The 18299-nt window shown below is 31.6% G+C and overlaps 1 protein-coding gene across 2 annotated transcripts; it reads left to right on the plus strand.

Annotated features, from left to right (window-relative positions):
• Window positions 1-1903: 1903 nt before the first annotated feature.
• LOC135963391 (uncharacterized) lies at window positions 1904-14203 on the plus strand. Of its 2 annotated transcripts, XR_010576845.1 has the most exons (3): window positions 1904-2100; window positions 7627-13269; window positions 13985-14203. XR_010576845.1 is itself a non-coding variant. In XM_065515222.1 (2 exons), exon 2 carries the CDS (start codon window positions 7718-7720, stop codon window positions 9647-9649), a length of 1932 nt encoding a protein of 643 aa, XP_065371294.1. In that variant the 5' UTR covers window positions 1904-2100; window positions 7627-7717; the 3' UTR covers window positions 9650-14203. The 2 variants fall into 2 exon arrangements, 1 of the variants encoding a protein (XP_065371294.1); XM_065515222.1 differs by having other exon boundaries at window positions 7627-14203.
• Window positions 14204-18299: the final 4096 nt, after the last annotated feature.

Consider the following 18299-nt stretch of genomic DNA (forward strand, 5'->3'; position numbering starts at 1 on the left):
AGAATATATACATTAGAGTGGGTAAATTTGTAGGGATAAAAGAAATGCACCAAGCGGATATCAAAAATCGTAATCTTCGATGAATTCTAAGAAGTTTTGCCGAAGAAACCATGGGTCTAAAATCAATATCGAGCTTCCCATTTTTAACGCGAAACTTTTCCTTTCGTATTTTATATTTTTATTTAAATATGCTAACATTTTATTGTTCTGCCATAGCTCACACAAAGTTTGAAGACTCCCGCTGTAATTGTACTCCAGAAATGGAATAATAAATTTTTAGTTTGTATGGGAGGTGCCATGCCCATTGTGCCTATATTTGTCAATTGTGAATCTAAACCATCCACTGCCCACTCAAACACACACAACAAATTTCATCGAAATCAACCCAACCGTTAAGGAGGAGTTCAGTTACTAACACACGTACAGAAGAATTATATATGGGGCATTTCATGTCAAGTGAACCAACTTTTGAAATCGATGTCTTCCGATCGGGATGAAATTTGCACCAAGGTTAGCTCTATTGGATAGTAACTCAGACACAATTTTTCAACAACATCGGTCGAGAACTCTCTGAGTTATAGGGGGTAAAATTTTGACAATTTGGTCAAACAGGGGTTTTTTCTTATCCATGTAACTTATTACCTATTGTTCTTAGCAAAATGTGTCCCAAATAGTATAGATAGCTATTTCTTCGATCTTTCGAAAAAAAATATTTAAAAAAAAAATAAAAAATTTTTAATATTTTTTTTCCGAAATCAAAAACTTTTTTGACTTTTTTTTAAAATGCGTCCTTTTTTTTTTTTTTTTTTTTTTTTCTTAAAATAAAGTTTAGATATTTTCCTTGAACACCTACTTGGTCGCTTAGTGGGATGCGAGTGGGATATCTATCAAAATAAATATTTTGTAACTCAAAACATAAAATTTTTGACTTTTTTTGCAAAATCAAAAACTTTGTTGACTTTTTTTTTTCAAAATGGACCCTTTTTTAATCTTTTTTTTTAGGTCAAACAAAAGCTTAGATATTATCCTTGAAGACCCTTTTGGTCGCTTAGTGGGATGCGAGTGGGATATCTATCAAAATAAATATTTTGTAACAATTTTTTAATTTTTTTTTGCAAAATCGAAATTTTTTTCCAATATGGGACTTTTTTTTAAAAATTTTTTTTTGCTCAAAAGAAAGCTTAGGTCCATTCCTTTAAGATATTTTTAGTCCCTTAGTGGGATGCGAGTGGGATATCTATCAAAATAAATATTTTGTAACGCAAGACATACAATTTTTTAATTTTTTTTTGCAAAATCAAAATTTTTTTCCAATATGGGCCCTTTTTTAATAACAATATATATATATATTGTTACGTTTTAACCTTTTCAAAACGCTGGTTTATTTCCTTTAAATAAACCGGATACTTTTGATTGCAAATAAAAGCCGTTTAGTAGTTTAAAAATTGTAACAACTCTTTATTTATTTAAAATGTACAACAACCACAGAATTAAATAGCCACTCAATGTTTTTTATACAGGTTTATAAATTTTCAGAATTACAGACACAATTTATAATGTACACGAATTTACTTGAAAAAAACACAACACACTTTAAGGCACTCAGATGATGTTTCTTCGAAAAGCGTCTCTGATCAACTCACTCACGACTGCAACCTCTGCCACTATTTATAACACTGCATTACCATCTAGAAAGTTCGAAAAGTCGACTTTTTAAAAAACGAAAAATGTCGAAAGTTCGAAAAGTCGACTATTTAAAAAACGGAAAAAGTCGAAAAGTCGACTTTTTGTTTCTGCTATAGAACCCTAATATGAACAACTGTTTTACAAAACCAACTGTCTGGCAACGCGCCAGAGAGAAGCAAAAGAATTGACAAGATACTTCGTGTTTACAGACAGAAAACAGAATTTAATTCTTCGAGTCGTCTTTGCTACTACACATGCAGTATTTTGTTAAATTAAGTGTAAATTCCTTTTCATTAAATGAATAAATAATAAATAGTTGTTAAGTGTTACATATTCGTGTTTTATTCACCCCACAATTATAGACATTTCGAAGCACTTCATCAGCTGACATAGAAAATTAAAAAAACAAAAAAGGTAAACAATAAATGTAACCGGGACAACTAATGAAAACAAGTTTTTTGTGGTGGAAAAATGGAAAAGATAATATATCTTTTCCATTTTTCCATCATATTTAGGATATTTTGGTACTACGTCTGCTTCGAAGTTGCGTCTTTTTAAAATTTCTGTGATTTCGAAGTTGCGTCGTTTTTGTTTCAGTTTGCGTCGCATGTTTCGAAGTTGCGTCATTAGTGCTTCGATTTGCGTCGTTAATTCGAAAATGTTTGTACAAAGCTAAAACAGAAAAAAGGGTATTTCCCGTTTAAATCTAGTGCAAATTCGAAGTTGATTCATTTTAAAATTTCTGTGACTTCGAAGTTGCGTCGTTTTTGTTTCAGTTTGCGTCGTTAATATGAAAATGTTTGTACAATGCTAAAACAGAAAAAGGAGATTTCCCGTTTAAGTCTAATAGAAATACATACATATTTATGTTGTCTGATGGTTGCAAATTACATCAGCGAAGAATGCCATTAAGTCAAATGGTAATTAAAAAAAAAAACACTAACTTGAAGATCTGAAAGAAGATCCGGAAGAATTTGATGCAAGCAGAGGTTGGTTGACCGTTTTAAAATCCGTGGAAATTTGCATATCATTGCATTAAAAGGAGAATCTGCTAGTGCAGATACTTCAGCTGCAGAAAAGTTCAAGCTTGAATTAAAAGCAATTATTGAAGGGTGTATATTCTGCACAACAAGTTTTAAACGCTGATGAAACGGGACTTTTTTGGAAGCGTTTGCCAGGTAGAACGTACATTTCTAAATACTAAAAATCTAAAATGCTGTTGTTAGTTGACAAAAAATTCAATATTTTTGATTGAAAAATCTTTTTTTTTCAGCTAAAATTATGAATCTCGGAACCAATTAAATGAAAATCAATACAAATGTATGGAAAATCGTGCTTCGTTTCGGTTTACGTAGCGTTTCTTCAGGCCCTATTAGCGACGCAAACCGGGGTATTAGAGTAATTATATTGATAACTGTTCAATAATTGCAAAATCTCTGCCAATATGTTGTAACTTAAACATTTTTTACTTTTTGGTGAACTTTTTTACTTGGCGAAGAACAGCTGATGTTGATGTTAAAGGAGTTAATAACAGCTTCAGCTAGTTTTATATTTAGAGTCGACTTCAACGTCAGAAGTATACTTTAACTCGTCTATGATAGACCTAAAGTCCACTCTTAAGTAAAGTCGAGTTTAATTCTCTTAAAGTATTATATTATATTTATTTCTGACTATGATTATGGGCCATTATCCAATACCATAAGTGGTGAATGAGGGTATATATAAGTTTATCATTCCGTATATAACATTGATAAATATTCATCTGAGACCCCACAAAGTATATATATTCTTGATCCTTATGAAATTCTAAGTCGATTGAGTGTTAAACACGCTCACGTCCAAAATAGACAAGCAAAAAAAATGTTTATTGTTCTCCTAAGCAGTTTGGTATTGAAAATCAGCAAAATCGGTTCAGTGGAACCAGAGTTATAAACCTTAAAAAAAACTTGATAATTTTAAAATAGTTTTTGTTATTTGTGCAAATATATTGCAATAATACCATAAAATTTTACACACGTTATTTTTATGTTAAAAGGACTAACTCTGGTAAAAATTATAAGAATCGGTCCATGATTTCTCCCATACAAATTTCTTCCCGAAATATGGTTCTAAGGTCTGTAAATGCGTACAAAATTGCAGTATCCACTCAAAATTCAGGAAAAATAAGTTTCGTGCTTAAGAAAATCACAAAACAAAATTTTTTGTGTATCGGCCCATATTTGACCATAGCCCCCATATAAAGTTCACTTCCGAAAATTACTTAAATAAGCATACATGTCTTATAAATATAGCTATTAAGTTGAAATTCGTCATAAATAGTCCCCATATATAACAAAATCGCTGTACCTAATTCTATGAAGATCGGCCAATAATTGGTTATAGCTCCCATATAAGGACCACTTACGAAAAACACATTAACCTACATAAATATCAAAAAAATATCAATATCAAAACAAAATTTTACACAGATCCGTAATTTATATTTAGAAATCATGCTACAGGATTTTGTGAATATCGGTGCATATTTGACCATAACTCCCATATATGGTCCACTTTCGAAAATCAGTTAAGTACTCATAACTCTCTTATAAATACCTTTATCATGCTAGAATTCGACTAAAATAATACTCATATACATAGAAATCACTGTACCAAATTCTACGCAGATTGACCGATAATTGGTCATAGCTCCCCTATAAGATATTAACCTTAATAAATATTTAAAACAAATCGATATCAAAATGAAATTACACACAGATCAGTAATTTGTATCCAGCAATCATACTACTGGATTTTGTGAATATCGGTCCATATTTAACCATAGCTTCCACATAAGGTCCACTCCCGAAAATCACTAAAATCCTCATAAATTTCTTACAAATATAGTTATCAGATTGAAATTCGAAAATAATTTGTTCAATATATACAAAAATCGATGTACCAAATGTAACGATGATAGGCCAATAATTGGCCATATAAGAACCACCTCCGGAAAACACATTAACCTGCACATATATCCAAAATAATCTGTACTGAACCAAAATTTTACACCGATCAGTAATTTGTATCCAAGAATCGTACTACAAGATTTTTTAAATATTATTCCATAATTCGGCATAGCTCCCATATTAGGTCCACTCTTGTTAATAGCGTTGTTTATATGAAATTCTTCAAATAGTTAGGTCCATATATTGAACCAAAATAGTACACAGATCAGTAATTTGTATTAAAAAATCATACTACTGAATTTTGTGAATATCGGTCCATACATAAAAATCACTTTAAAATATTTTATGACAATCGAATCATAATAGGTCATAGCTCCCATATAAGTCCCACAGCCCAATATTTTGAAATTTGTCTAAATATATTTGTGTACCCTTTTTATACTCTGTTTCTTCACTTGAGGTTAAAAGTGAAAAATGTTGATCCAAAAGTATTAACTAATTATTAAGTATATTAATTGTTAAAATGGCATTTTAATTACAAATTGCTGAATTAGATACAATTTGTTGTACATTTGAAATAAAATATCTTCTGCGTAAACTAGTCTTTCTAACAATTGTTATATTATTTCAGTTGTTATACCATTATATTTAGGTGGAGGGTATTTAAGTTTCGGCTCAGCCGAATATAGTACTCTTACTTGTTTTTTAACTAACACTATTTAACAGAAAAGTTGCCAGTTAGCATCTTAATTGTAAGAAATATAATATTTTTAAAAATGTAAATTTTGCACGGCGAGATCCAGATCCCACCCGGATATTGCACTTCAGAAAAAAATACAAACCAAACAAAAAATGTGCACTTTTCCTTGTTTGTTTTCAGTAATTGTTTGTTCAGTTTTTGATTTTTATAAATTTTTTATTATTATAAAACTAATTAAAGACAAATTATTATTTTTTGATGCCGCCCAAGGCGAATTCATATAAGGTGTACTCGTCCCTACAACAATACAAAAACAACATACATTTTGTTTTTGCTTTTTATCCAATCTGTCAAAAAACACAAGTAAGACGAATTCAATACTGTGGAATTTAGCAAAAAACTAGTGTAATATATATTTTTTTTGCTTCATTTCATGTGGAGGATGTTAAAATATTCGATGATGAGTTCAAACGCGTGGAGAAACAGAAGAATTGAATATAAAACAACAGAAAATAGTTGACGCATTAAAAACACACACATATATATGGCGCGCACCAACCCAAACATAAATTTTGACAGTTTTGATAAAACAGCTGATGATCAGCTGGGCTCATGAGTACACCTTATATGAATTCGCCTTGATGCCGACTTTTTAGAAAATCGTTATATTTCAATCTTTCATTACACTATTTTTCGTAAACAAATGTGTGCATTATTGCCATACTTTCTACTGAATGCTTTTGTTAAGTAATCAAATGATGGTGAAATGTAAATCGGTAAGTCCCCTTTTACAATGCAGAAATTGATAGGCACACAGACGAAGTTTGTTAGCGAGGGGTTGAAAAGGCAGTAGTACACGACTATCTGTACTAGCCATTTTTTGTTTCGTGTTGTTGCTTCATATCATTTTTCAAACATCAATATTTAAATGCATTTGACAATGAAAATATTCATACGCTATCAATTTCGCGATTGTAAAAGGTTTAGGCAAGTTCAAAAGAGAATGAGAAAAAAGTCTGCCTTTTAATTTCTGCATTGTAAAATGGGCACTAACCGTTGGTTAAATGGTCCCCGTTAAACAAACCGACAGTTCGTTAATTTTCCGTTAAAAATTAAATAATTGTAGGTACATTGTGAAAATGGCCGTTATAAGTAATATTACCAAACAATGTTTAATGTGATGTTTTTATAATACAAGTACTTTGAGTTGAAATTTTACATGTGTTTTGTTATTGTAATAAAACAAAATATGTACATGTAAAATTTACACTCAAAGTACTCGCTTGTATTATAAAACAGCACATAATAAATTTTATTTACAATCGCTGAAAAAAATTGTAAAATCCTTTGAATAGTATTTAAATAATTGTTCAACTCTACCTATTCAACCCCTCGCCATGAAACTTCGTCTGTCTGCCTTTCAATTTCTACATTGTAAAATGGGACTAACACTATAAAACAGCTATTTAAATTTTGACAATTTCAATCAGCGACAAGAGAGAAATTTTAAAAAAAAAACATTAAATTTAATTATGTACATACATACATATATTCAAATGAATGTCGAACAATTAATATTATTGGTGCAGGCCAAAGAGATAAAAAAAAAATTATTTAATGTAAAACAAGTAAGAGAGCTATATTCGGCTATGCCGAATCTTATATACCCTTCACGAAATTATACTTCAAAATAAAAATTTTAAATATTTTTAGGTAAACAAAATTTTTTTTCCAAAGTTGATTTTTAATTTTTTAAAAATTTTTTTTTTAAAAAATCGAGGTTGTGCTGGTTTTTTACTTATATCTCTGCCATTTGTGGACCGATTTTCTCATAGCAACAGAGCCGGAAGAATTCCGGAGATATTGATGTATGAATCGTGTATATAAGTTATTTATGGGCTTCGGAAAGTTTATATCAACAGACGGACAGACAGACAGACGGACATGGCTTAATCGACTCCGCTATCTATAAGGATCCAGAATATATATACTTTATCGGAAAATTATATTGGGGAAATTACAAACGGAATGACAAACTTGTATATACCCTTCTCACGAAGGTGAAGGATATAAAAACAAATTGACCGACTAAAGAATATTTTGTTTGTTTATGTCAAAAACACATGACAAGTTTTTAATGTTCTATAATTCCTCTAAAGCCTTACCTTAAGTCAACATTACGGTTACATTCCATCAACGTTCGGCCTTTAGAGTCTAATTACATTATACATTTTTTAACAAAAAAAATCTACGGCTTATTTCAAGTTGTTAATAGAATTTTTTGTATTACAGCTAATTGTAAAAACATTTGGTACTCGCCGTCCATCTGCCACAACATCGATTTTATTCAACTCCAGCCACTACAGCCGTCTAAAATCACACAATGCCTTTACCGAGCTTCATGACAGAATCAGATATAGAAATGTTGGGATTAAGGCTAATGCTGCTCGTTGTTGCCTGTCAAAACCATGATTATGGAATAAAAATTTGGAAGAAACCTCCAACATATAATTATTCTATTTGCAATTTGGACTTGCTAATACTAAAGTCAAATAAAATCTATGACTTTATATCAAAACCGATATTCATGAGCTATTCATCAATAGTAATTTGTATCAATTGTTGTCATTTTCCTTGTCGTGCAAGAAGTCTACGTACGATAATTAAGGCAATCGAAAACAACCAGACTTTACGCTATAAAATTAAGGTAATTTGCACTTTTTACCAAAGCAAAGAGAATTCTGTGTCTCAACGGCATGAAATGTTCGTAGATTTCTTTAGTTTTCAATTAAGTCAATTGGAGAACACATTTTTATTCCAAGACTGTCATTGCCGTTCAGGTGACTTAATGATTCAAAATTTATTGAAAATAGTGGAATGCCGGCCATTTATATCGGTCCAAGAATTGGAATTGATTATACAAAATTTCTGCGCAATATTGACAACAAGGAAAACCAATGTCGAATTGTATTTTTATAGTATAAATCCTGCTTTGGCCATTATCGTCAATAATTACTATTTTACAAATCACATGGGAATACGTGTAGGCAGTGAACAAAACGTTCATGAGTTGATACGTGAATTTAAGAGAATCCGAACTCCCTATATTTTAATAGAAGATATTACTCGAGCTCAGCTTTTGAATTTGGTAAAATATTTGCGATATAAAAATCTAGAACAACTTGAGTGCTTATATTTCATTACGATGACTCATGGCGCTGAAAATGACATCCTCTACACAAATGATGGGGAATTAAACTTTGTTGAAGATATATTACGACCCATACAATCAAATGTTACCTTAAAGGAAACAAATATTTTATTCGTCAATAATTATTGTCGTGGTGAATTAAATGGTCTATATATAACTCATGATGATTCGAAAAAAATATTGCCCACCCAAATTCAACAGTTGCAACCTAATACTTCGGTAATTTACAGTGTTCCTGATACAGTAATATCACCAAGACATCCTCAAAATGGAGCACTATTTATAAACAAATTTACTAGGTCGTTTCGTGATTTGAAATCACCCTCAAGCCTCAATAACCTATTTGAAAACGTCGTTGACAGTTTACAAAATGATCACTATTACGATACCCTGGATTGTTTTGGAAAAGCTCCGGAATTAGTTATGGGCGATACCACAAAATCACATAACATTAAACCCATGGCTACTAATGCAAAGGAAACTGCACCATTATTTGTATCCATTACCAAGGATTTTCAACAGGTCACCCAATCACCTTCAACATCATATTGTCTGTATGGCAATGTCAGCGAAAACAAATTACAGACATATTCGAATCAACAAATAGATGATCATTCAGCCGAATTTCAGACCGAATTAGATGAAGAAGAAAAACGTCGCATCTTGCAGTTCTACGATGTGGAGAAAGAAGCTTTTAAATTTGTACGAAGTAAGAAATATGATAAATATCTAAATCGTATGGGTAAAATTAAACAAGGAGATCGTATAAATTCCTCTTCTGCATATGCCAAAAAGATGCATAAAACACTTTTCGTCGTACCATATTACAAACAAAAATCTTATTTAGAAGAATTGGAGGATGAAACTTATTTTACTGATAATTGTTCTAAAATATTAGCTGAAGAAGGCAAAAAATCTTATGAGTTGGAATCAACATTATTCGAGAAACGTGCATTGCTGTTGCTTAAAGATTATCGATATAAGACTGAACGATCTAGGAAGATTAGTAATGAGGAATGTTTTTCGAATAGTGTTCTTAACCATCCCACACGCAAGAGTACCTCAAGGAATACATTCGAAAAATCCTATTATCTAAAAAAGTAATTACAGTACGGGCTCGATTTGCGCAACCGAAAGGAAATCGAGGTTGTTGCGATATTCGAAATGTTGCAATAAGCAACCACTATATACTCTATTATTTTGTATTCTTTTTTTTAACAAAAACTTGCAATTTAATTAACAAAAAGTAATTAATTCATTTATTAAACAAAACAAAGTAAAAATAAATGGTGTAAATATATGTATATAATATGTACTCGAATAAATAAAAAAATATTTTTATAAAAATAACTGTGAATAAACAGCCAAAATTCTTTATGAGAGCAGTGTCGTCGTGAAAGTATTTTTTAGGTGCCTATGATTTGGCAAATAGTTCTGAATTACGCTTCTGATTAAAAAAACAACCAGAATAAATAGAGAAGAGAATAGAATAACTTCTGAATAATATTACATATGAAAAAAAAAAATAAAGTTGCACTTATCGCGTCTGTTTTTTGAAAAAAGTTGCAGTTATAAAGAAAAATAGGCTGTTGCGCTAATAGGTCAGTTGCAATAATAGGTAGTTGCACAAATCGAGCCCGTACTGTATATGTATACATTTTTTTTTTAAATTTAACGGTGACTTTAGTTACAGATTTGTTAACATTTCCCATTTGTTCTGTCAGCTGTTTTGTGAGTGATGTCATAATTTTAGCACATGAAATTTTGTGTGTGATTTTTTTTTTTTAATCAAAGTTTTACTAACATTTAGTCGTTCGATCTACATATTTGAAATAGATTGTATTACCCCCTGTCTATACTTGACAAATATTTATCATAACAATAAATGACATTTGTTGTCAAGACAAAGTTGTCTTAGCAAAAGCACTAACAATTTTGTCATAACGAAGCAATAATACTAATAAATGGGGACTATACCTGATAATTTTTTATCTTGACAACCATTTTGACGTTTATCATGATAAAAATTTGTCAAGTATAGACAGGGGTTTAATATTGAAATATTTGTTTTATACACAGAAAAAACTATTACTTATTACCAGTGTTGCCAATTTAGCCCTTTTCTGGCTAGATTTAGACCTTTTCAATCTTGTTTAGCCACTAAAAAACTAATTTAGCCTTTAGCCATTTGTTTAACCTTTTTATACCCTCCACCACCATAAGTGGTGAATGAGGGTATATATAAGTTTGTCATTCCGTGTGTAACATTGAGAAATATTCATCTGATACCCAACAAAGTATATATATTATTGATCCTTATGAAATTCTAAGTCGATTGAGCCATGTCCGTCTGTCTGTCCGTCTGTGTAAAACACGCTCACGTCCAAAATACGCAAACAAACTTAGTAGAGTTGCAAGAAAAATGTTTATTATTGTCCTAAGCAGTTTGGTATTGAAAATCAGCGAAATCGGTGCAGTGGAACCAAAGTTATGAATGAAAATGTGGGACAACCTTAAAAAAAAATTGATAATTTTCACATATTTTTGGAATTTTTTTGTAAATATATTGCAGCTAATATCATAAAATTTTGCACTCGTTACTTTTATGATAAAAGGAGTAACTCTGGTGAAAATTATAAGAATCGGTCCATGATTTCTCCTAGCCCCCATACAAATTTCTTCCCGAAATATGGTTCTATGGTCTATAAATGCCTACAAAATAGGAATATCCATATGAAATTCAGCAAAAATAAGTTTCGTGGTAAAAGAAATTATATTACAAAATTTTTCGTGGATCGGCCCATATTAGACCATAGCCCCCATATAAAGTACACTTCCGAAAATCTCTTAAATAAGCATAAATGTCTTATAAATATCGCTATCAAGTTGAAATTAGACATGAATAATCCCCATATATACCAAAATCGCTGTACCTAATTCTCTGAAGATCGGCCGATAATTGGTTATAGCTTCCATATAAGGACCACTTCCGAAAAACACAATAACCTACATAAATATCTAAAAAATATCAATATCAAAACAAAATTTCACACACATCCATAGTTTATATTTAGAAATCATACTACTGGATTTTGTGAATATCGGTCCATATTTGACCATAGCTCCCATATAAGGTCCACTTCCAAAAATCAGTTAAGTACTCATAAATCTCTTATAAATACATTTATCATGCTAAAATTCCACACAAATTATACTCATATATATAGATATCACTGTTCCAAATTACGCACAGATCCAGTAATTTGAATCCAGTAATCATACTTCTGGATTTTGTGAATATTGGTCCATATTTAACCATAGCTCCCATATAAGGTCCACTCCCGAAAATCACTAAAATCCTCATAAATTTCTTACAAATATAGTTATCAGGTTGAAATTCAAAACAAATTTATTCAATATATACAAAAATCGATGTACCAAATTGTATGATGATAGGCCCATAATTGGTCATAACCTCCATATAAGAACCACTTCAGCAAAACATATTAACCTGCACAAATATCCATAAAAATCTATACTGAAACAAAATTTTATACCGATCAGTAATTTGTATCCAAGAATCGTACTACAAGTTTTTTTAAATATTGGTCCATAATTCGGCATAGCTCCCATATAAGGTCCACTCTTGTTAATAGCGTTGTTTATATGAAATTCTACAAAAATAGCCCTTAAATACTTAGGACCATAATAGGTCATAGCATCCATATATTAAACCAAAATAATACACAGATCAGTAATTTGTATTCAAATATCATAATACTGAATTTTGTGAATATTGGTCCATAATTGGCCACAGCTCTCATATAAATATATAAAAATCACGTAAAAATATTTTATGACAATCGAATCATAATAGGTCATAGCTACCACATAAGTCCCACAACCAAATATTTTGAAATTTGTCTAAATATATTTGTATGCCCTTTTTTTATACTCTGTTTCTTCACTTGAGGTTAAAAGGGAAAAATGTTGATCCAAACGTATTAACTAATTATTAAGTATATAAATTGTTAAATTTCATTTCATAAGGTCCAGACTTAAACTCGACAACACTTCCCCTTTGCGCATGTGAAATTTCATTAAAATCGGACTAAGGGTTTAGAGGTTACAGATTTATTTCCCTCTTTTTTTCTCATACCACTGTGCGCCACTTTGACACTCAGATATTGTAGATCGTTTAACCCAGTTCCAACAAACTGTTAACGGTTACCTATGTAAGAAAATAATAATTTACACGAAGATTTAGAAAAATTAAGTTTAGACGACAATTTCTCAATTAAAAGACAATAATTAACTGTGTCAAACGTTCTAATAGGAATTTCAGTTATAAATTGCTGAATTAGATACAATTGTTTGTACATTTGAAATAAAATATCTTCTGCGTAAACTAGTCTTTCTAACAATTGTTATATTATTTCAGCTTTTATACTATCATATTTAGGTGGAGGGTATTTAAGATTCGGCACGGCCGAATATAGTACTCTTACTTGTTTATACTCTGTTTCTTCACTTGAGGTTAAAAAGGAAAAATGTTGATCCAAACGTATTAACTAATTATTAAGTATTATTAAATTTCATACGTTCCAATATGAATTTCAATTATAAATTGCTGAGTTAGATACAATTTTTATGTACTTTTGAAATATGTACTTTTCTAACAATTGTTAAGTATATTATTTCAGTTGTTATACCATCATATTTAGGTGGAGGGTATTTAAGATTCGGCACGGCCGTATATAGACCTCTTACTTGTTTATACTCTGTTTCTTCACTTGAGGTTAAAAAGGAAACATGTTGATTCAAATGTAATAACTAATTACACTATGCAACAAATGAAGACTTTTGGAAAAACACAAGATCATGACAGTATAGGTTCGACTCTACTACCAAAGGGTAGTAAAACCCTATACTCAGTTTTTCCATTTTGGTGACCGATTTTTTTTTATGGGCCCCAAAGTTTCTGAAAATCAGCTGGGCCTCTAAAAACTGTGTCATCAGTTTTTGGTTAACAGCTAATTCAGACTTTGTGATACGACTTAACTTTATATGGCAATAATATAGCTAAGAGTCCGCCAAATAAATTTTGTTAAAATTTGTTTCCAAAAAATAGCTTTTTCGTGTACTTTTCTTGAAAAAATATATTTTATATTTAAGTTTAATTTTTTTTTAAATTTTTTAAAAAAAATCGGTCACCAAAACGGACAAACTGAGTATAGGGTTTTACTACCCTTTGGTAGTAGAGTCGAACCTATATAGTCACGGTCGTGTGTTTTTTTCACTGTTGCACTGTGTTATTAAGTATATAAATTGTTCTAATAGGAATTTCAATTATAAATTGCAGAATTAGATAACATTTTTTGCAAACTAGTCTTTCTAACAATTGTTATATTATTTCAGTTGTTATACCATCATAATTAGGTGGAGGATATTTAAGATTCGGCATGGCCGAATATAGTACTCTTACTTGTTTAATTTAAAAATGTTAGCTATTTTTTATCCTTTTAGCCTTTTGTTCACCAAGAATTGGCAACACTGCTTATTACATACATTACATACAATAAAACATGTAAAATAATTTATATCTTTTAAATGTACACATACATATGTTAAATAATTATAATAAAAATTAAAAATTTTTTTAAAATATTCTTATTTTTGTTGGGTTAATAGGCGAATTGTGTTAATTAATATTTTAATCGATTTTATGCAAAATTTTAATTATAAACTTAATTGATTCAATAAAAAATTTAATTGAATTTTGTAACGTAATTATTAGTATCATTTTGATGATTGGATGAAAATCAAATATTTTTTTAATTAATCTGTGTTGCTTGTTCTCTTTATGACAAATTCGAGCTTTAATCAGTCCATTATTTTCACTGCAATAACAATTATACAATAATAAGCTTTAAATGTTGTTATGAAATTGCATTATCAATTTGAATTTAAAGCAGATGCTTGCAACACACATCATGTTTATAAACATTTCCACTATTAGAAACTTCTAGTTATGAACAATTTGATAACAATAATATCTGTGAAGTAGTTTAAAAGCTCTAGGTGATCATTGTGGAAATAGAATATTTGAGTGTTTCTGGAAGTCACTAGAAGATGGTGCTGGTGTGTATAAATACTGGAAGCTAGAGCAACAACCGAGGAATGTATCGTAAGCACTGTTTGAATTAACATGAACCGTATTACCAGTGTGTAATATAATTGTATGTATTAAAAGAGAGTGACTATTTAAATTGTTGTGTAAATTTACAATTTTTAAACTACTGATCGCTTTTATTGGCAATCTATATAAATTAAAATCAAATGTCATTCGTTGGTAATTGCATCAGTAGAGAACGGCAATTTTTCTTTCAAATGTTGGTCATAGCCCAACTTATGTTTTTACGGAATGAAAAATTTACCACGCTTTTTTAAATTTATCTAAAATCGGAAAACGGCTACACAAATTTGGCTAATTTTTTGTTAAAATGATTATAGTAATCCAATTTAAGTTTTTACTGAAAGAAAAATTGACCACTCCAATGTTTTTTTCAATATATCTAAAATCTTAGGACGCCTGGACCGATTTAACTAATTTTTAATAATACATAGTCCGCAAAAGTTTTTCATAAATAAAAATTGTCCACGTCCACTAATACGCCCACTTATTACATACATCTGCAAAATACATCGATTACTTATATAAAAACTCAAAATATCTAAAATCGCTAATATCTTGGCCAATAAGCGTTTAATCAAGAATAGGAGCTCGATCTGTGATCACTCATATTTCTAGCCAAAAATCTATTTTTTATATAAAAACGCAAAATAGCTAAATTCGCTATTAACTTAGCAAAAATCTACTATTTTTTTAATATTTAAATTGAAAATCGTTTATTTTTGGATCCATAATAGCTATTGATCTCAAATCTTTTGTATATTATTGGTAATTTAGTTGTCTAAGACCCCTTTCACACTAGGCAATTTAGTTGCGCAAGTCTCTTGCACAGCAAGAAAACAGCATGCTAAATTTTCTTCTCCTTAACCCGACATTACCTCTGACATCTACAAACACAAGAGACTTGCGCAACTAATACAAAAAATTCGAGTCCATTCGGTGCAAAATTACGCTTTATGTACGTATGGCCTAATTTAAAAATTTCAATTTTTAAATGCTTATAACTCGAAAATTAGAAGAGATAAATAGCACACGCAATCATGTTTTTTCAAGACCTAGCCGAGCGCTTTTTAAAAATATAAAAATCTTTGAAATCGGATGGGAAACAAAAAAAAATAGCACGTGTTTAAAAATTTTACATGTCGAAGGTACCCTATTTGAGCCCGCATAGCGCCCCTGGATCATTTGTAGGGTCCAGTTTAATAGCTTAATACTCCTTAGCTACGCCCAAGTCAAATTTCATCCCGATCGGACCAGCCGTTTAGAAATGCCAGATTTATTTCCAAAAAATTTTGATTCTGCCCCACCGTGCGCTGGTGTGTATAAATATTTGAATTGAAACTGTTTAAAAAATTGTTTTTTCTGTATATACGAGTAATATGTTTTTTTTTAGAAATATACGCTTCATTGCTATCGCCCCGCGTCATTTGCCCTGCGGCTAATTGTAAATTAGTGGTAACCCCCCAGGGAATGATTTTTGGAAATTACAAAAACTCTCTTGCTATTATGTTAAGTTTTAATAATACCTGTCTTACGAAATTTTGTTTATAATTTTTAATCACCTGATTTATTAATTGTTTATTTAACGCACTAAAATCGTTGTTGTTGTTGTTGTATCAGCTTCAACAATTTTACAATATTTAATCTGGGGGTTCTGCAAGATCAAGTCCAAGGAATTGTGCTACTTCTGCTGGGTAGGTCTATAAATCTACTGGACGTAGTGAAGTAGGGCTTGCTGGACAGTTGAAAATGTGGAGGGTATCATGGGGACCCTGACCACATGCTGGGCATAAGTTGAGGACGGCACGGTCTAAGCGGGACCAGAAGGAATTAAGCCTGTTGTTCCTTCCTGATCTTAGTTGTGCCAGAACAACTCTTGTTTTATGCGGTAGAGTTTTTACGGTGTCTGATATCGGTGGTGGGCGACCTCCAAGTACGACATTCATACGGTATCCTGCTACCGCGGAATTGATGGCGTCTCTATGAATGTCATTCAAAGCTGTCAAATACGAGCAGCGATCAAATGGATCCTGCACATACCTCTGATTCTAAGGTCCTGTCTGACATGCCTCGGGGGAGACTCCAACTGTGTGATGTCGAAGTTTGGATGACTCCTCCGGTGACATCCCAGAAAGAATTGTTGCGTCAGCATGACGTTATGTTCCCTGACCGGTAGAACCTTAGTTTCCTCGTGAAGGTGGTGTTCGGAGGTAATTTGGAGGCAGCCTGTGACGGTCCTTAAGACTGCATTTTGACACCTTTGAATATTTCTCCACTGAGTATCACTTAACGAAGGCGACCACACTGGAGCAGCATAGTTAACCACTGACCGGCCAATCGTCTTGTAGGTTGCTAGCAAGGTTTCTTTGTCCATACCCCAAGTGCTGACGGCTAGTGCTTTGAGGACCTTGTTCCTATTTCGCAGTTTATGCGTGATTGCAGTGGCGTGTGCTGAGGAGGTAAAAAGGCTGTCAAAAGTGACACCTAAGATTTACGGGTGGTTCACTGTCGGAATTTGTACGCCGTCGACCATGATGCCTAAGTTGTGTTTTACCTCCTTCGTCCAGGTGGTGAAGAGTGCTGCCGATGACTTCGTTGGTGATAGCTGCAGGTTTCGTGCATTGAGGAAATTGTGGATTTCGTTCAGATAACCATTTACCAAACCGCAAAGCTCATCAACGTTGTGACCTGTCGCCAAGATGGTGCATTCGTCCGCATAGGTGATAACCTCCACACCCTGTGGGCGCACTGGACCCCGCCCTGTGGAACTCCTTGATTAGAGAGGTAGAAGTTAAACAGGAGTGGCGACAGGACCCCGCCCTGAGGAACTCCTTGTTTAACTCTACGGGGATTTGAGCATTTGTCTCACTCAGATAACCACACTAAAATCGCAGATAACTCAGATAACCACGCAAATCTTAAATCTAGCTTGAAATTAAAATTTTGTTTTATTTGAACAATTCCGCTGACATATGGGCAAATCCTGCGTGACGAATGTTACATTCGTACACGTTTTCATATTTAAATATGAACATTTTTTGGTTTTTCAAATAAGATACATCCAACGTATACTATACGCTATAATGAGATTTAAGTGCAATTTTAAACGTGTGATCGAATTATTCGAACAAGTTAAAATCTCTTATTCGAATTATTTTTTTATTCGAACAAGAGAAAAATCGAATAATTTGAATACCCTAATATTTATATCTGTTTTTAATTTCCAAACATGAGATTTGAATAAAATGTATGCTAAGAAAAATGGAATTACTTAAACATTTAACGGTGGTTTTCACGAAATTGTATTTTGTTGACAAACGAGAATATTTGTAGCAGAATGACTCTTCAAGTATAGTTTCTTATCACCCGCAATGTTATATTTAATCTACAATACACAAAAATACGAATAATGCAATGACGTTATCGTTTGTTCTACCGGGTAGCCTGAGAACCCACAAGATCTATATCAAATCTCTCAAATTGTAAAACTGATTAAAATGTAGCATGCTTTGATATATAGATAGTAACACAATAGAATTTTCAATTAGTTTCAATTAAGCA

The sequence above is a fragment of the Calliphora vicina genome, chromosome 1, assembly GCF_958450345.1.
Source record: "Calliphora vicina chromosome 1, idCalVici1.1, whole genome shotgun sequence".
In the NCBI taxonomy this organism is placed as follows: domain Eukaryota; kingdom Metazoa; phylum Arthropoda; class Insecta; order Diptera; family Calliphoridae; genus Calliphora; species Calliphora vicina.